The 20,341-nt window shown below is 43.8% G+C and overlaps 1 protein-coding gene across 1 annotated transcript in view; it reads right to left on the reverse strand.

Annotated features, from left to right (window-relative positions):
* The window catches only part of FBLN2 (fibulin 2), a 207,322-nt gene that overhangs the window by 137,252 nt on the left and 49,729 nt on the right, over window positions 1–20,341 (reverse strand). The window contains exon 2 of the mRNA XM_038740258.1: window positions 12,987–14,521. Within this exon, the coding sequence (XP_038596186.1) occupies window positions 12,987–14,403 (1,417 nt within the window). The 5' untranslated portion in view covers window positions 14,404–14,521. The remainder of the gene's footprint in view (window positions 1–12,986; window positions 14,522–20,341) is intronic.

Consider the following 20,341-nt stretch of genomic DNA (forward strand, 5'->3'; position numbering starts at 1 on the left):
AGTAAGTACTTAATAAATACCATTTATTGATTGATTGATTTCTTCCTCCTCTAATACCAACCTACTCACTGTACCTTGATCTCATCTATCTCACTGTCAACCTTTAGCCCACTTGCTGCCTCTGGTCTGGGACATCCTCCAGACAATTATTAATCTACCCCCCACTTCAAAGCCTTACTGAAGGCACATCTCTTCCAAGAGGCCTTCCCAGACTAAGCCTTGTTCTCCTTTTATTTCATTCCCTTCTGCATCTCTCTGACTTGATCCCTTTATTCATCCGTCCTCCCAGCCCTACATCACTTATGTACATATCCATAAATTATTTATTTATATTACTGTCTGTCTTCCCCTATAGACTGTAAGCTCGTTATGGACAGGGAACTGCGTCTGTTATATTGTTATATTGTACTCTCCCAAACGCTTAGTACAGTGCTCTGCACATAGTAAGTGCTCAATGAATACAATTGATTGATTGTTTGAATAAAAAATCTTTAATAAACTCAGGGCTAGTAGACCAAGAAGACATTAAATATTAGGCAAAGTGGGAGAAAGAAGAGGATTAAAAAGTAGTTGAGCAGAGGAACATAGTGCTATCAGTTTAAAGTGAGGCTCAGGAAAAACAGTTGCTAAACGACCTGGACAGGACAATTCTTCACAATCAGCATGCACCATGTTTGCCATAGGTAAAGCAATTCTGCAGTGACTATAGGTGTGTTTAGCTTCATGCATCCTGAAGACAAGCCAAAACGTCTCAGCAGGAGGAAAGCCCTTGTATTTTTCCTACAGTAATGATGATGTTTTTCCTAAATCTTTTTTTTTTCCATAGAAAAGTTCCATTCTAGCCATGATGACATGGCAAAGTCTGACATTTAGCATGTAATCTTTAGCCTGGGAGGGTCATGTGACACATTCAACTAGGAGCCCTCCCCTCACTAAATGTACCTGATAACATCTCAGGCTTTACTCCCATTGGTGACCTCCAGTTCCCAGCCCATAAATTGCTGCTAGTCTGGGAAAGCATCCTCAGCAACCAGATACGCTGGCAGTAGAATAGGGGACTGAAGGGCAGAGCCATCAGCTCCTTAGCACATTAGTTGGCAACTGCTTATTTCCCATTCAATCAGGAGGAACACACAAGGAGACTCTATCATGGACTCAGGAACCCAACCTAGCAGTCTCAGAATGAACTGGGTCTAGCTAAAATCACCAATTACCAATCCTCCTTGAGTTGAATTAAAATTAAGGCTCATAGTTCTAATGCCATCAAACAGCAGTTGGAATATGCTCAGAGGCTTTTTGGTGGGGAGTCAGGTCATGCATCTTGGTAGCTATAAACATAATGATAATGATAATAATAATAATGGTATTTGTTAAGTGCTCACTATGTGTCAAGCATTGTTCTAACACTGGGGTAGATACTAGCTAATCAGGTTGGACCCAGGCCCTGTCCCACATGGGGCTCACAGTCTTAATCCCCATTTTACAGCCGAGGTAACTAAGGTGCACAGAAGTTTACCCAAGGTCACACAGCATACAAGTGGCAGAGCCGGAATAAGAACCCAGGTCCTCTGACTCCCAGGCACATGCTCTACCCACTAGGCCATACTGCTTCTCTGGTAAAGCAGCTGTAGGGTTTATTGACAGGCTAGGTAACTGATCAGGCCTATTTAGGAACACACTGCTCACCATGAATGAGGCAGTTTCCCTAAACATTACCTTAATCACCAAATTCATTACTAGCTCATCAGAGGACTGAACTTACTTAGCTTTAATATTTCAGTGATTTTTATACACAAAACACAGAATACAGTAGACTGGACGTGTGCTGACATGCATCAGATGTCACTGTCAGCATCATCTTACAAAGTGAATGACACGTTCATTCCTCCCTGTGGGCAAGTCATCATGTCTACCAACTCTGCTGTATTATACTTTCTGAAGAGTGTATTACAGTGCTCTGTACACAGTGGGTGCTCAGTAAATACCATTCATTGATCTGCTTACACACTCTGACTCTACCAACATCCATAATTGAAGTGGATTGCTTTTAAATAAAGCTACATATCAAGTCCTGCTTGGAGGGAGATCATGGAGAAAAGCCATTGTTTCCAGGTTAGGTTTGAGAGTTCAGGGGAGGAATTGCATCCTGTGCAAGAAGAAAGAGAATGGAGCATTCATCTAGTCTAACAACTGAACGTTACTGTTGACAGATATTGCTAAAACTGACATTCATGTTGCTGCTAATGATGCAAAGGATAGTGAAACACAGAAAACTTGACTGAAGCAATGAATAGCATATCTGGCCTCAGACACTATTCTAGTGGAAAGGGCATGGGCCTAGGAGTCAGAGGACCTGGGTTCTAATCCTGCTTCTACCACTTACCTGCTATATGACCTTGGGCAAGTCACTTAACTTCTCTGTGCCTCAGTTTCCTCATCCCCTTCTAAATTCTAAGTTCACTGTAGGCAGGGAATGTGTCTACCAACTCTTGTGTTGTACTCTCCCAAGCTTGTAGTACAGTGCTCTGCACACAGTAAGCACTCAATACAAATAATTCATTGTAAGATGGGGATTAAATATCTATCCTCTCTCCTACTTAGACTGTGAGTCCCATGTGGGACAGGGAATGTGTTCAGCCTGATTATCTTGAATCTATCCTAGTGCTTGGTCCTTAAGAAGTGCTTAATAAATACGTTAATCATTATTATTAAATAAAACAAGGCCTGAAACCAAAACCTAAATGTTAGGATAAAGAGGGAAATGAAGGGTTATTTTTTTTTTTTTAATCACCCACCTAAACCTAGACTTAAGCGAGGAAAGGATTAGTTTCACTGCCTTTATCAGTATACAGTTAACAGCCATATCGTTACATTCTGAACCCCTTCTACTTGGCTAGCACGAGTTCCTTGGAAGAACTTTTTTCCTGGCAGGGTAGTCTGCTGACTCTGTAACTTCATGGTAAATGTCAAGCGGTGGTAGAGAAATTAAACCAAAACAACTTGGAGATGGGAAGACACATATTGCTGAATTCTAAACCAAACTATTAAAAATTGGTGGAGATCTTTCAGTCATCCTTTTTCAACTTAGTGGATTTTTCTCCCCATTTCCTAAGCCACTACCTCACTTCTCTTCTTTCTGCCCCTAGGCACCTAGCACCTTAAAATTCCCTCTTCAGGTGACCTTTACCTGTGCCACCATCTCAACACACGATGCATAATCATTGACTTGTACCAAGGTCCAGTACCAAAGTTATGAGACAAGGTGTGCAGCTGATGACTAAGATCTAAGGACAGCTGGAGATATATTTTGGAAACTCACCATCCAAAAAGTTTTCAAAGAAGTGAAAATACAGCTCTGATTTCCAACTCTGCTCTCTTCCTGGAACACACCCCCATTTACACTTGTACATATTTTATAAGGAAACCTTTCGTGCAGTGGAAAAGTATAGGAGGAAGAGAATGTTCTGAGCAGGAAAGCGGCTTGAGCCTAAAGGTGAACTGGTGTGAATGAAAGAGGGTCTAAAAATATACTTAAGAAAATAGATAAAGATTTAAAGTTTAAATATTTTCTTCTTTTTTCTATCTAAGGAAACCTAGCTAGGAGTATCTTTTCAAGCATTCCCAAGGATCATCAAGACACTGGAGTTAGAATCCCAGAGTTCAGTTTAGTCACTGTCCAAGAGGTCTGACAGCATGATTTTCATTTCAGCTGCCAGATCTAGAACACCCAAATTGACCCCACTGGGGAAAAGAGTGAGATCAGGGTGGTAGAGTACTTTGCTCCTCAGTTTGAAGATTAAACCCCAAGAGTGATTATCTTAAATTTGGAATCAACCTGATATAGAAATTGACTTTTCAATTTTTTTAATTTTTTTTTTGTAAAAAGTACTGTGCCTCTGGGATTGCAAAATGGTGTGCCCTCTGGGGCCGAGGGATGAGGGGAGGGTCAGATGGGGCAGAAAGGGAGTGTTCCATAGGTGGAAATGTAAATCCCCACCACTGCCACTGCCTTCCAAGCATTAGTATTCTAAAGGAAACTCCAAGTGGAGGGAGGGAGGGAGGCACATGAGCCAGGGAATTCATTCAATCATATTTATTGAGTGCTTACTGTGTGCACAGCACTGTACTAAGTGCTTGGGAAGTACAAGTCAGCAACATATAGAGACGGTCCCTACTGTCAACCTGCCCTTTCTCCTCCCTCACCAATGTTAAGAACCTTGCTTGCTGGGTTGGAGTGAAGCAAGAATAAAGGACTTAAGAATAAAGAAAAGAATAAAGGGAATAAAATCTGGGCCTGGAAATGGTCTGTGGATATAGTTCCACATGGCCCCAAACCAGTTATAGTCTGTTCCCAGAGAGTGGCACCCAGAACTCCATCAATATTCAGCACTCCAGATGAATGTTCTTCAAAGAGCAGCATGTGCATTATTAAAATGCCAGTGCACATTTCATGATCCGCTGATGGAATTTTCCTTTAGGATCCATTTTCTTCTTAAGTTATAAAAGCCCTTTTTATCTCCCTAAATGCCTATCCTCACAATCCCTGAAAATCCTAAGAAGGCCTCAGAGTAGGTTATGACATCAATATCCTTTACTTTTTAATTAATGACTACAATTGTCCACATCAGCCTATTCTTATCCAAATCATACATGGTTTTATCCACTTGTAATTTATATTCTTGGTGACTTGATAGGTCTAAGAATGAAAGAAATCAGAAGCTCTCCACTAGAGTATAGCCTGCTTGTGGGCAGGGAATATGTCTTCTGCTTCTTTTTTTGTACATCCTGAGCATCTAAGTACAGCATATTGCATTCAGTAGGCATTCAAATACTACCACAAACACTGCTACTACTACTTTCCACGCTCTACCATATTTGCTGCCAATGTATTGAGTATGAAAATCCAGTCTCTTTAAGACCTTAGCTAAGGTTCTAGTCAGGAGAGTTTGTAATGTTCTATGTTGTACAATTCCTCCACATCTTGAGAGCCTGTTCCTTTTTTGTACCCAGATACGAATAGCACGTGTCCCCTCATACTGCCATTTATCAAAATTTAATGAATAATCCCCTGAACTGTTCAGGCAACATACTCTCAGTTCATGTATGTTGAATTGTCATAGGTAAAGAAACTAGCCCATCCCCTAAATTAGAGTTTGGTTCCCTTAATCACCATCCTGGAGAAAGAGGGCAAGCCTGAGAAATTGCTGAGGAAGCTTCCTCAAGAGACAGGTTCCCCCAGGAGGTGCCACGAACACATCCAAACAGTAGAGAAATCCTGTTTCCCACAGAAGCAGAGAGTGGGTGAATGAGTGCCTTCATAAAATTTACAAGCTTTCTATTTACTGTGTTTGCAAAGGGGGAAAGGGGGATGAGGGGGTGGGAGGAAGAGGGAGAGGAGCAATCTGGCCAAGCAGCACTTCTCTGAATTTTTAATATTAGTCATTTCTATGCTTCCAGGACCCAGAAGCACTTCAACATCACCCCTCTGACCAAACCTTTTCCATCGTTCATGTTCAAATATGTCAAAATTTCAGGCTGGTCATCCATGAAACTATTACCAGCCTGTGCTGCTTCTTTCTCTGATTCTTCCCCGAGAATGTGTGTAATGGTCTACTTGGTTTTCTTAAACTGGTAGATGGAGTTACACGCTGAAAATATAGCATTCTCTTCTAACAGGAATTATTCAGAAACCTGGCACTCCTGGGTTTCACTCAAACCCTTCCAAGAGTTGGAAGAGGTACCAACGGCCCAGTGACCAAGAGTAAAGGAAAAAAGTCAACCTGTAGAGTTCTGCATCAAAAGAACAGAAGTCATAGCAGACCTCTGATCGGCACACCCAACCCAAGATGGAATCACATCATCAATGGTATTTATTGAGCAATTACTGTGGGCAGGGAACTGTACGAACACCTTGGGAGAGTATAATTTAACAACATTGGTAGACATGCCCACAAGGAGCTTACAATCTAGAAGTGGAGACAGACATTAATGTAAATAATTTATAAGATATAATTCACATATAGGTACATAAGTGCTGCAGGGTTGAGGGTGGGGCAAATATCAGATGCGCAAAGGACATAGATCCAAGTGCACAGACGATGCCAAAGGGAGAAGGAGTAGGGGAAAAGAGGGCTTAATCAGGGAAGGCAACCTGGTGGAGATGTGACCTTAGTTGTTCCTCAAATGAAAAACAACTGAGTTACCAAGTTCGGCACTCCCATCCCTGTTGGCCAAGACTCTGGTGTTTCCATCCTGGGCTCTAAAGGCTCTGAGGTAATCCCCAAATTCTACTGAATAAGAGTGGGCTCATGAATGGATGTTCCAAAGCTGCAAGTCTAACCAGAAGCATCTGGGAAACCAATCACCCAGCCAAAATGAGTTGCCAGGAACCAACAAATGGAAAAAGCTGGAAAAGTATAAATGCTTTCTATCTGATGGAGACACAGAGCCATCACAGCTCAGTGCTTCAGTCCTGGACCTCTGCTTATAGCAAAAGTACTTGTCAGAAACTGATAGGCAAAATTTGGGGATATTAGATAATATATCCTTAACTATGAGGGGGGAGGTCAAGAAGAGCAGCCATCATTTTGTTCCTCCAAACACATCACTGCCACTGCCAGAAATAGAGTAGAGGGATGAGCCAGTATAGAGTTTCTTAGATTCTTATGTTCTTAAGCATCCATGACCAGGATAAAATAAAAGTTCTGATAGCAAGAGAACTTGGCATGCCAGGTTTTCAGGCACTAGCCAAAAGACTTGTTTGGAAAATTGACTCTACCCTGACTAATGATTTACTAGCCTTATGTAAACTAGGCCTAGTGACTATACAAAGGATTTACCAGCTCATTTTTTTAAAAAAAAACCTCGTTGTTCTCTATGATAAATATAACTGGTAGTAAAATGAATGAATCAGCATTCTTCTCTTTGGCATAAGTTCCCGGGGATGTAGGCAAGCAGATCTTTACCAGACTGATTTTGCCATCCAAAAATGACACAATTTCAAAATATTGACAATGACACAGTAAAATGGTTTCAATAACGGGACCCACGTTCTGCAACTCTGCCAAATTCAAGTGGACTGGTTTTAGTGGAAATTTTAGATGTGCCAAGTGTGCACAATACCATTTCCCTCTGGGTGGGCTAGGGACTCTGACCTTTATTAAAAGTCTCAAAAGGGTTGAACTACCCCCAGAGGGCTGACTACCTGTTCTTCCTTTCATCATAGAGCAGTATATCCCCTCACAAACTTGGGGAAACACCAGGGAAACACCAAAAGTAGCATCTTTAGGCTGCAGATTCCAGTTCTGTGAGATCTAATAGTCAAGTTCTCAGTAAATAACACAGAATTCACCTCTTCACATAGACTAACCAGCAGATTAAGAAATTTCTATTACCTCCAGTCCTGCTAAGACAACTAGTTTTAAAGGGTGGAGAAGGAATGTGGCAAGAAAAGACATTTGGGAGTAATTCATGAATGCCCAGAATTCTGGCCAAAGGTTGCAAAGAAACACATTAAAGAGAGTGGTTCATCCTTCAGCATGCACCATTCCAAATACCACAGAGCAGGATAATTTCTCAATCAGCTGCTCCTATTATATTTTTAGACCATGTGTACATGATGGGGCAAAAGAATACAAATCAATCTGCTTAAGAGTTTCTACATTAAATGTTTTTCCTCTGTATCTACACTACAATCACTGCTACTACTTTTTCTTAATGCTTAGCTAAAGGAATTGCAAATCCACACTATTGGGTGTGTTTTTCCTAAAATGGACATATTTCCTTTTAATATGGTTTCAGGCATGAAACAGGACTTTGCCTTGAAAATATGACTGAATACTACATGCATTTGAAATGGGGTCATGAATCTAGATAGAGATGTGTTCAGCAATCTCTGATTGCTCAGAGAATCTGTAAATTTTCCAATCCAGTCATCAAACCATTTGAAACATCCAGATGCTATTTTGTATCTGTTTCCAGAAGGAAAATGAAAACCCTGTCATAAAGATCAATAGTGTGTGTGTGTGTGTGTGTGTGCACGCGAGAGAGAGAAAGAGAGAGAGAGAGAGAGAGACAGAGAGAGAGAGAGAGAGAGAGAGAGAGAGATTCATGGGGAGGGGAAAGAGGGTCATTGTGTATGTATGTGTTGGGGGGTGAGGCGGGGAGAGAGGGTCAAACTTACTGATTCTGGGAGCCACATAACCAGTTAGAGGGCTTCAAGACATGAGTGCCTGGGGGAGGTAATAGGTGCAGCATCATTTTGACCCTTGCACATAACCTCTCTCTTTTCAGTCATCACCCCTCAAGTTCAATAGCATTTTATTACTAATACCCCACCATATTGGTCAAGCTAGTTTCAGTGTAGGGAGTGTGGGTGTGTGATTCAGGCTTGAAGCCATCAGCTGGCAGTAAGAAGAGTCAAAAATGGCATAGAAGCCATGGTTGAATACCCCTAGTATAGCTAGCCTCCCAACTAATCTGGGTCTTTACCAGAATATATGGGTAACTGGTATAACATATAAATGGAACTATCATTCCTTTATCCTGTTAGAATTTTCTATCACCATTATTCACAACTGTGCATTGATGATAGGATTTTCTTCAGCCGATATCACAGTATGCTTTAACTTCATCATTCTCAAAAATGAATGGGAAAGTAGGAAAGAAAGTAATGCAGCAAAAATGAAATGGTCCCTCATGGCAAGTATACCTGCTCTCTATTTTTATTATATCCCCTTCAATTTTTTTAAGCCTGTCAGCAACTCAGGTTTTAAAAACTCTTTTCTAGGAGAATAACCACACCAATGATCAAGCAAAGTCAGATTTGCTTTCCCAAAGGGGTTCCTTTTCTTCCACACGTCACTATAATTTCAGCAGAAAGTATGAGGCAGGAGCTTCAGTGGACACAGACATTTAATTACTGGGCCTGTCTAGAGTTGGGAAAGAATGAGAATGCCACAACCAATGCTTTTATCCAAAAGGATATCTTATTCTTGTCACTGCCATAGTCATTCTATGTCTCTGATTGTCTGACAGCATTGGCTAGTTGTAACGACTGTAAGGCTTAGTAATGAACCCAACAAATATTTGTTTCCATCCTTACTCCCAGAAAAAGAAATGCAATTCTCTTTCATCCTCTGGCTGAAGCTATTACAAGTCTCTTTATACTAATTCAAGAGTCCTCCAAAAGAAAATGGACATGTGCATTTGATTATGCAGAACACATGAATATACTCGTCAGACACAACCCAATCCCAATTAAAGCAACAATAGTTCCTGAGCAATTGCCTTACTCCTAACCATGCCAGGCAACTTTCCTCAAGCTGAAATGCTTCCCGAGGCTTTTGCAGAAAGCCCATAAAGTTTGTTACAATAAACTGGCCATCATGGAGTAACACAAAACGGAAACATTGTGCTTTCTGGGCCCAATGGAGGCTGAAGCCACCCTACTGCTGGGTATAGTCAATCACTCAATCGATGGTATTTATTGAGGCCTTACTTTATGTAGAGCACTGCACTAGAGTGCTTAGTACAGTGCTCTGCACAAAGTAAACACTCAATAAATATGATTGATTACTAAGCACTTGGGAGAGTACAAGTGGTAGACACACTCCCTGCCTGCAAGGAGCTTACAGTTTAAAGGGAAGCTTATAGTCTACAGCCTTGGGCTCTTCATTCAACCTGGTGCTACAACGAAGACTGCTGCAATTCCATACCAGCAGTCGCTCCTGTGGTTCTTGCCTTTCTGCTTCAATGCAATTACTTCAATTAGACATCTAAGGCTTGAGTGGGACCATCATTCTTGCTGCATTACTAGAAATATTTTTGGTTTCTGGGAGCAAGCACAAGCTGCCCTTTGCATGCCCAGAGAGAGAAGAAATGCTGTTTATTATGTTTTTGTAACAAATGGAATCAGCAGAGCCCTGAAGAAAAACTGATGGGTTTTCCACATTTCTTCTAGGTCCAGGGTTTGAAGGAGAATAGAAGCACATCTGTCAAAGGCCACATTCCCCTGCAGCTGCAGCATCTTCTCCTTCTTCTGGTATGTATGACGAGCTTGCTATATGCCAAAGCACTATGTTCTCCCCCTAGACGGCACCCAGGGAGCTGGGTTTGGGAAGGGGTAGGCTGCATTGCAGGTTCCTGACCTTGAACTTAATAAAAACACAGAAGGGCATTGGATTGAGCACTGGATTACAAAAATCAGACTCCCAGAAATCAAAGGGGCCTTGTTAGAGCCACCTCAACCACTCCACAGGAAGATGTCCAACTCATCCCAAACAGATGAGACTCTACCCTATTTCTTAATGACTACCCTATTTCCTTCTGCCCACTAGGCCAGGCTTCATACTCAATTGCTCAATAGCACTCAATTGTAAACTGAATAGATGGTAATCTCCATCCACAGATTTTTTATTACAGCTCTGCCACAATGACCATTAAGAAAATATGTTGGGTGAGTGAGACAGAATAATGAAATATCCATGAGACTGGCTGCAAGATGAAGACCAAAGTGGGGTCTGGATGCTTATTTAAAATTCAGGATTTATGGAAAAGAGAATAGGAATTCACAAGACCCCATGTTCGAAGAAAATATCATTCCACATTCATCATTTTATATAAGTAGATAAAGAGATGGAGCCCAAGTCTTCTCCATGCCTAATTCCCACTGAAGGGACTAGCGAGAGTATTGCGAAGCCTTGAATAGCCCCCAGTTGACCTAAAAGACTGAGTAGGGCTTTGCAAATAGTAGGCACCCAATAAATCCCTCGTGATTACATTGATCATAAATATACTTTCCTAAGCAATTCAATGACTCTCCAGGAGGAAATGTTGGGGAGAACTTTGCCAATTGGATTCACAATGTAACAAATACTAAAGTTAGAATTTAGGGTTTTGCAAAACAGATTTTAATACCCTATTACACAGTCTGTCTTTAAACCATTAAATCACAGTGTGTAAGGGAGGCAGGAGAAGAAAGAGACTCACACAAATTGCATTTTTTTTTAGATTGGCAGGCTAAGGGTAAGCCATTTTTTATTGTATTTGTTAAGCATTTACTATGTGTCCGACACTGTTCTAAGCACTGGGGTAGATATAAGTTAATTAGATTGGACGAAGTCCCTGTCCCACATGGGGCTTGCAGTCTAAGTAGGAGGGAGAACATGAGAACTGAGGCTCAGAGATGTTAAGTGATTTACCCAAGGTCACCCAGCAAGCAATTGGCAAGAATCAGGATTAGAACCCAGGTCATCTAATTCCCAGGCCCATGCTCTTTCCACTAGGCCATGCTGCTTCTCATTTTGCCCCTTAGCACATGGACTAGAGCCTCTGTGTCACATGTATTCTTGGATCAAGGCAGGATCTAAGTTGAAAAGGGGTAGTAGGTCAGCCCCTGCTACCAATATACAGTTGACCCAAGGAGAAAATCTTAGCCCAACCTAATCAATGTCCTTTGCTTGCATACATTACTCTAAATGAGAGATGTGACAACCAGGTGTCCTGCATTAACTAGATCAATGGACAGGGTTTCTATCCCACCACCTATCAGTTGGGAGTTGGGTCAGAGGGAGAGTGAGGGAGAGGATGTGCCATCATTGTTCCTATTACCATACAGATTTTGAGGACTGGAACAAATTAAAAAGAATAAAAAGGTAGTTAGGGTGTGTTGAAGGTCCAGCATCTCTGTGCACTGGAAAGGGGAGTGAGGGTAATCTCCCCAAAGCTGTAATGATGGGGATTCAAGTTTATAAGAAGGAGGGATCAATGAGGATGGGTGGGATGAGGAGATAGTAATAGGAGTAATAACAGTATTTAATAAGCACCTATTGGGTGCAGAGCACAGCTTTAAGCACTGAAATAAATACAAAAGCGAGAGGAAGATAAGAACCATATATGGGTTTGCAATCTAAGAATAAAATGGGGGAAAGGTTTGAAAGATGAAATAACAAATACAAAAAACAACCTAAAAGACAGAGTCAAACAAGTGTCATGGTAAAGGAGTACCTGGAGGGGCACGATGGTGCAGTTGCCCAGATCCTCAAGAGTCCAATCACAAGTAAATTGCTTAAAGTTCTAAAATTTGGAGAACTTGACTTTTAATCTCCTACAGGCTGGTATGCACATGACATGTTGGGAGTGAGGGCACTGGATATCAGGATGGGAAGGTGGCAGGGTTTCCAGGTGGTTTCACTTGGCAGTTCTGGCGGGGTGGGGGGGGGTGGGGGAGAGAAAAAAGACTGAGAAGAGTATTGCCACTGCTCAAATCCCCACAGCCCCTCTTGCACAGGGCAGGGAAAAGGAGGGGTGAGTAAAGATAATGGCTAAAAATGGCTTACCTGATTGACAGCTGGCAGCAACAGTGAGATTTCCAGGGCTGTGGCCAGCAATAACTAGCCAGTACATCTCTCTAAGCACGTGAACAGAAAATGGCCCCAAACTGCCAGCAGTGGCAGCAGCAGCAAGCAACAGCAAAGAGAGTCAAAGCTAAGGGTCTGAATAGTCGACAAGCTAGAAATATCACTCCTAAATATTTGAGAGTTACACTTTAACTGCTTGAAAATAAAAATAGCTTTCAAAAACCAGAACTAAAAATTTTGTTGGTGGTGATTAGGCACTTGGAACTGACAATTAAGTTTTTAATACGGAAATACATTTCTCTGATAAACAGCCCCGTGAGTGCTTACCTTCATGAATGGCAAACAACTGCAGAACGGTTGGCCTATGACATTATAAGACAAGGGAAAGCAGACAGCAACAGAAAGCTCTTGGTTTCCCAGAATTAAATAAGCAACAGAGAATGTCTGCGTGACATGGAGGCCAAAAGTACAATAAGGAAAATGTCCTGTAGTTTGTGTAACCTGAAGGAAGGGGAGAATGCAGTGCCTCTGAGACACCAGACTCAAAAGAAAGCTTTGTTTGCCAAAGGCAAAAAATCGATTCATAATTGACTGGCTGATCAGCTGAAAATGAGTTGAGTCTCTTACCTTCCTGGACTCTGGAAACAGAATGAATCGAGTTGGGGTCTCCCTCTCCCTCTGTGTGGTAATGGAAAAGCACCTGCGGCTGCTTGGGCGGCTTCGGGGTCTGGCTCTGAGCAGTGGGAGAGGATGTAGTTGGACCAACTTTGGCCTTAAAGAAAGCACTGTTCTCCTGGACAGGCAGCAGCATGTTTGGCTCTGTGGTGGTGGCTTCTTTTAAGCCCACAAGAATGTGTCCTTCTCCTCCTTCCCCCACCTCCTTCAGGCTTGGCTTTGAGTTGGGAATGGTGTTAATTTTAGGCTCAGCTGTTTCTAGGTCCCCGAACCTCGCCTGGGTTTGCACAGCAGGTTCCACTGAGTTGCTTGGGGTTCCAGCTCCCACTGTTTCTCTGGCCTCACTCTGGGCCTCCACAGTGAATGAGACTTTCTGGGCCACTTCATGCATCCCGGAGACCCTTGTGGGGCTGACTTGCTCCCTGTCCTCCTCCTCTTCCTCATCCTCCTCCTCTTCCTCGTCCTCCTCCTCCTCCTCCACCTGTTCCTCCTCCATGGGCACACGTCTAGCTTTAGACTGGCTGGGGGCTTTGGTTCTGAGCACAGCGGGAGGCTGCTCAGTGGTGGAAATAGGCTGGGTCATAGCAGGAGTAGTCACGCTACTGGCGACATAGTCATAGTCCTCGTTTTGCTGCTCCTGTAGCTCTAGACTGTTGTGGTCTGGAGTGAACTGGGCGGCATGGTGGGTCCTGGACTTTCTGGGTGGCTCCACCTGTGGATGGTCACTTTCTGCAGCCTCCTGGTCATAGCTGTAAGGGTCATCATAGTGCCTCTCAGGGTCACTCTCCCCATGCTCTGAAAAGTTGCCGGAGGGCTGGAGGGCAGAGGCATCACAGTTTGGGACCTGGTAGCAAATGAGCTTCCCTCCAGAGTTGGGGCAGTGGCAAACCTGGCAATCAGGCATGCTCACTGTGTGTCCGGCCACATACTTCTGTCCCTGGTGCAGGCAGCCAATTCTCCCGCACTGTGGACAGCTGTCGGTGGGCATGACCGCATCGATGCAGTTTGGGGGGAGTTCTGGGCATAGCATGAACTGGCAGCTGATCTTGCCCCCACCCTTGGGGCATGAGCACTCAGTGCTCCCAAAGTCCACAAAGTAGGACTGGCCCTCGGGCACCTTGCCATTCATGAAGCCCACGTTGACGCAGTCATAGTACTGATAGCCCTCACATGTGCAACCATGCTGCAAGCACATGGCACAGCACTCTCCTGGCTCCAGAACCTCCTCAATGCAGTTCTCCAGCGGCTTGCAATCGACCCCCGTGCAGTCCTTCTGGGCCTGGGAGCCACTGCAAAGAAGCAGAGCCCAAGTGATGGTTGCTAAAGAGAAGGAGTGGTGCCAAGGGGTTCTTCTGGGCAGTGCCATCATCTTCCTCCCCACTGTAGGCACCCGACCAATTGCACTTCACCTCCTTTCTCCAGAAGAAATTGCAAGTTCTGGTCTGGGGCTGTAGCAATTTCCCCAAACTCTGCTTTTCTCCTCAGTCCTAGGTTTATGAAAGAAAACTCTTGTTAGTGGCTCCACTCAACACACACACCCTGCCTGTTAAGCATTATAGACCTTTAGAAGTTGGGATCAAGTCCAACATCTGGAAACCTCAGTAAAAAGTTAATCACGTTGTCTCCAAAGCACTGTAGGCTCCCATTCGCTCGCTTTGGGCTGCACAGAGCTAGCCCCCATGATTTTGCTCAATTCACGGTTGCTGGCTGAATCAATTCCAAATAGTTCTCAGTTAGCAAAGCAAATCCTCCATACACATCGAAGCCGGAGGGGAGTCTTGGTTCCCACTTATCACAATGTCTCTTTTTCCCAGTTAGGAAACAGTAGAAACCTCCTTTTCCCGCTTTTGAAAAAGCGGGGTGCACCTAAATTCACCCCTTCCCTGAGGGTTGTTTTAATTGATGAGTTTACCCGATATGGAAAGAGGAAGTTAGAATACACAAAATTCCAGTTTGGTACCTTTCATATCTCCCATCACACAAACCACAATTAACAGTTAAAAACAATGAATGTTGAACATGTTCACTGAACGACTTGGTCGCAAGATCAAACCAAGTGGGAAACATGGGCAAAAGTCACTATTCTGTCTATATATTCATAGCGTGAATTACCTGAGTGCTGCTTTGGGTGCTCATGCATTTGTGCCCCCTGAGATGTCCAGGAAGCCCCCATTCCATGACCATTACCCCGCACACTGAGGTAACCATTACTCCACTGGCTGACTTTGCCAGCAGCATTCCAGTTGCCACAATTGGCCCGATGTTTGACACTTGGGCTCTGCCATGTAGGCATGAATCTGCACTCCAGGTGACAACTTGGTCCTCCTCAAACTGGGCATTATTATCCATGGTACAAACCCAGCTACTCTTCAGTCTTCCTGCTCTCACAATCCAGAATTAAACTTTCTTCCATGCTCACTGATGGTCCAGTGAGGCATTCAAAGTGCAAATGGCTGTTTGGTTTTCCCTTAGTATGACAGCACAAATGCCCCTATCTACCTGGCATTTATAGAACTGCTTGCCTTAGCATCCAGATGCCACGACCAATATTGTTCTCAAAGTGCTCTCTGAGAGGTCCACCATTCTACAGTTGAGAAGAAAAAGGCACAGTGAGGTTTGGCCAGTGATTTCATGGCCATGCCTGAACTAGAGCATTGACAAGCACAGTTAATCCCCGCTTCGCCACTTGTCTGCTGTATGACCTTGGGCAAGTTACTTAACTTCTCTATGCCCCAGTTACCATATCTGTAAAATGGGCATTCAGCCTGTGAGCCCTATGTAGGACAGGGACTGAGTCCAACCTGATTATCTGGTATCTACCCCAGCACTTGGTACAGTGCCTGGTACATAATAAGTGCTTAACAAATACCATTTTTAAAAAAAATTACTCTCTCCAAAGCTCTAAACACTTGACTACACCATCTCTCTAGTTCTACACATTGCCATTAATAACTATTTAAAAACTATCATTCTCCTTTATAAATTACATTATCTTTGCACACAGCCCTCTAATATACGATGGTTATCATGTGGAGAACAGTTGTTCTTCTCCAAAGTGGACGGAACAAGAGGCGACAGGCTTGAATTGCATAAGAATGAACTTTGACAGTAGGAATTTTTTAACACTGGAATGAGTTATGTGGGAAGCTGGTGGAAACTGCTTTTTCAGAGATCTTTAAGAACAGGAGAAATCCCTATTTTTCTGAAAAGGTAAAGGTGAAGTTTTCCAGGAGGCAGGGTTTACCATAGATCACCTCCACAGTTCCCTTCTAAATCTGGTTTCTAAGATTGTGCCTATCAGTAAACATATTATGTTTGTCCTAGAAATATGTACACCTCCATACTCCCCTGCTTCCCCTCCTAGTCCCCCCCCCCCCCCCCCACTTCTTTTCTGGCACCAGTGACTCAGAACATATTTCATTTTTTGGCTGGAAAAACTACACTTTCACATACAGCGTCCCCAAGAACAATATGTTGAGGAGAGCAGAGGAATTCTGCCAAAAGAGCCATTCAAACAATTACTTCTCCCAGAGAAATTCAATCCCCAGAAAATTATGTCAGAGGCATTCCTGGAGGTAGGCCAGAATGTAAAAACAAATATATATGTGCCTGATTTGACTAGATATGAATGCTGTATTTTACTTTGGGAACAGTACCAGGTTAGAATCTGTACTGCTAGGCTGCACGCATCACTAACCTGGTAATGACTCCAAATCACATTAGCAAGAAGGGGCAGAGACAGGTCTGAATATAGGCCTAGAAACTTTGATGTCAAGTGATTCAACAGAGAAAAGGAGAGGAGGGGGGGGAAGTACTCTTTCTTAAGTATGTCCTGCAGGACCTCTACCTCAGTCACTGGTTAATAAAATTCTTTAGTCCTTTTTCTTCTAGATTTCAGTCCTATTATATTCACCAGCCTCCCAAGTTTCATCCATTTTCTGACTGCTCCACGAATTTTGGAAATTTCACTCACTCACCCCATCTTATACATTTTTGTCCCCTCTAATTTCCCTACATTGTCTCACACCTTTAGCCTGACCAGTGCTGCCACCAACATCTCCTTACCCCATTTTTACCCATAACATTTCTACCTCCCAAGACAATTACTCAATGTCTTCTTTCCAGTCCTTTATTGAAGGCCAAGTCCTTTGGCTTTGACTCTAAAAATATCCTCACTGCAATGGGGCCCCCATTGCCACCTTCCAGACCCCAGCAGCCAGAGGCAAGCCTCCTATCAGCATGGGCTGAGCAGTTATTGCAGACAGAGGAGGGTGGGCAGAGCTTGCCACCAACCCAAATGTGGCTGCTCTTCAGGGGATGTTGATAGACGTTCCTTGCAGGGTCGGATGATGGGTTTCCAGCCGTGGGAATACAAATAACTGGAAACTAATGGATAGAGCATGGGCCTGGGAGTCAGAAGGACCTGGGGTCTAATCCCAGCTCTGCCACTGGTCTGCTGTGTGACCTAGGGCAAGTCCCTTAACATCACTGTGCCTCAGTTACCTCATCTGTAAAATGGAGATTAAGAATGTGAGTCCCATGTGGGACAGGGACAGTGTCCAATCCTATTAATTTGGATCTACCCAAGTGCCTAGTACAGTGCCTGGAACATACTAGATGCCTAACGAATACCACAATTAGTATTATTAGTAGTAGTATTAGTATTATGAATAGCCTCAATAACCTCACATTCAGCGGTGGCAGTAAGAACTGATAACTCCACTGAAGAAGAGGATCATTTCCCTTCCTCTTCAGCAGCAGCAACCACCACCATTACATCATGGGCATTCTCTCTCACCACACCTTCAAGGGTAATTATTAGGATCATTATTATTGTATTTGTTAAGCTCTTACTATGTGCAAAGCACCGTATTAAGCACTGTGGTAAATACAATATCATCAGACCAGACACAGTCGCTGTCCCATATGGGGTTCACTGCCTAAGTAGGAGGGAGTAAGATTTAATGGCTTGGCTTCACAGACTCTGTCCTCTCCTGGTTCTCCTCATCTCTCCGGTCGTTCATTCTCAGTCTCTTTTGCGGGCTCCTCCTCCCCCTCCCATCCCCTTACTGTAGGGGTTCCTCAAGGGTCAGTTCTCGGTCCCCTTCTCTTCTCATCTACACTCACTTCCTTGGTGAACTAATTCACTCCCACGGCTTCAACTATCATCTCTACGCTGATGACACCCAAATCTACATCTCTGCCCCTGCTCTCTCTCCCTCCCTCCAGGCTCGCATCTCCTCCTGCCTTCAGGACATCTCCATCTGGATGTCTGCCCGCCATCTAAAACCCAACATGTCCAAGACTGAACTCCTTATCTTCCCTCCCAAACCCTGCCCTCTCCCTGACTTTCCCATCACTGTTGACGGCACTACCATCCTTCCCATCTCACAAGCCCACAACCTTGGTGTCATCCTCGACTCTGCTCTCTCGTTCACCCCTCACATCCAAGCCATCACCAAAACCTGCCAGTCTCACCTCCACAACATTGCCAAGATCCACACTTTCCTCTCCATCCAAAATGCTACCCTGCTTGTTCAGTCTCTCATCCTATCCTGACTGGATTACTACATCAGCCTCCTCTCTGATCTCCCAGCCTGCTGTCTCTCCCCACTTCAATCGATACTTTACGCTGCTGCCCGGATCATCTTTGTGCAGAAATGCTCTGGGCATGTTACTCCCTTCCTCAAAAGTCTCCAGTGGCTACCAATCAATCTACGCATCAGGCAAAAACTCCTCATCCTGGGATCAAGGCTCTCCATCACCCCTCCCCCTCCTACCTCACCTCCCTTCTCTCCTTCTACAGCCCACCCCGCACCCTCCGCTCCTCTGCCGCTAATCTCCTCACCGTGCCTCGTTCTCAGGCCCACGTCATCCCCCTGGCCTGGAATGCCCTCCCTCCACACATCCGCCAAGCTAGCTCTCTTCCTCCCTTCAAAGCCCTACTGAGAGCTCACCTCCTCCAGGAAGCCTTCCCAGACTGAGCCCCTTCCTTCCTCTCCCCCTCCTCCCCCTCCCCACCCCCCGCCTTACCTCCTTCCCCTCCCCACAGCACCTGTATATATGTATATATTTTTGTACATATTTATTACTCTACTTATTTTATTTGTACATATTTATTCTATTTATTTTATCTTGTTAATATGTTTTGTTCTGTTGTCTGTCTCCCCCTTCTAGACTGTGAGCCCACTGTTGGGTAGGGACTGTCTCTATATGTTGCCAACTTGTACTTCCCAAGCGCTTAGTACAGTGCTCTGCACACAGTAAGCACTCAATAAATACTATTGAATGAATGAATGAATGAATTTAATCCTCATTTTACAGATGAGGAAACAGAGGCATAGAAAAGTTAAGTGATTTACCCAAGGTCACAGCAGGAAAGTGGCAGAGCCAGAAACAGAATACAGGTCAGCCAGATGACCACTAGGTCTGTGCTCTTTCCACTGCCAACACTGCCACCACAGGCCTTTCTAGTGCGGGGTCAAGACTCTCTAGAAGTGAGGTGTCTGGTCACCTTATCTCAGCCCTTCATCATCAATCGTATTTATTTATCCTTCACCCACTGGCCCACTCCTGCCAGCCTGCTTCCCTGCCTGGGCTCTTCTGAGCTGCTATCTTTTGGGCACTGCCTCCATCAACTGCTTGAATTACTTGAACTGCTTCTGTTCGTGGCCTTTCTAGAGTCTTAGGGTAGCAATTCTGTTTTCTGTTTGAGACGCATATGTGGATTTTTTTCCAACTGGAAAAACACAGGCATTTTTATGGGACTTTCCAAACAAGGAGATAATAGAATTAAGTCATAACATCTCCAGAAAGAGTTCAGCAGGTCTCAGACTATGAGATCTAACCAATCTTCTCCTTCCTCGCAGCAGTTTTGGGGAAATCAGTTTTATTGGCAGTTTGTGGTATGTTGTTGTTGAAAACAAGTCCTCACAAGAGCAACAATACTCATCTTTCTGCAACCTCTAGAAACTTTACAAACCACAAGAGCAGAACGCCCAAGTTTGGCCTAGAGACCTCAAAGTTAGGATAATTCTGCTGCTGGAGTTGTGGAGAAATGAAGATAAAACCATATTCACTGGGTAAGTTTATAATGGGGTCACCACACACCAGAAATAAGAGATAAAAGGTGCTTAGCTACTAATGCTCTTAGTTCCCTATGGGGATATGTTGGACTCTCCTAGAATCCTGTTCTCTACAAACATTCACATTAAATGCTCAGATCTCGCTCAAGCTGAGACACCTACAGTGAATTAGGAAACCCTGACCTACAATCTAGGCTTTCTAGACTGGCCAGGCAATCTGCT

Source organism: Tachyglossus aculeatus, chromosome X1 (genome assembly GCF_015852505.1).
Source record: "Tachyglossus aculeatus isolate mTacAcu1 chromosome X1, mTacAcu1.pri, whole genome shotgun sequence".
Lineage (NCBI taxonomy): Eukaryota > Metazoa > Chordata > Mammalia > Monotremata > Tachyglossidae > Tachyglossus > Tachyglossus aculeatus.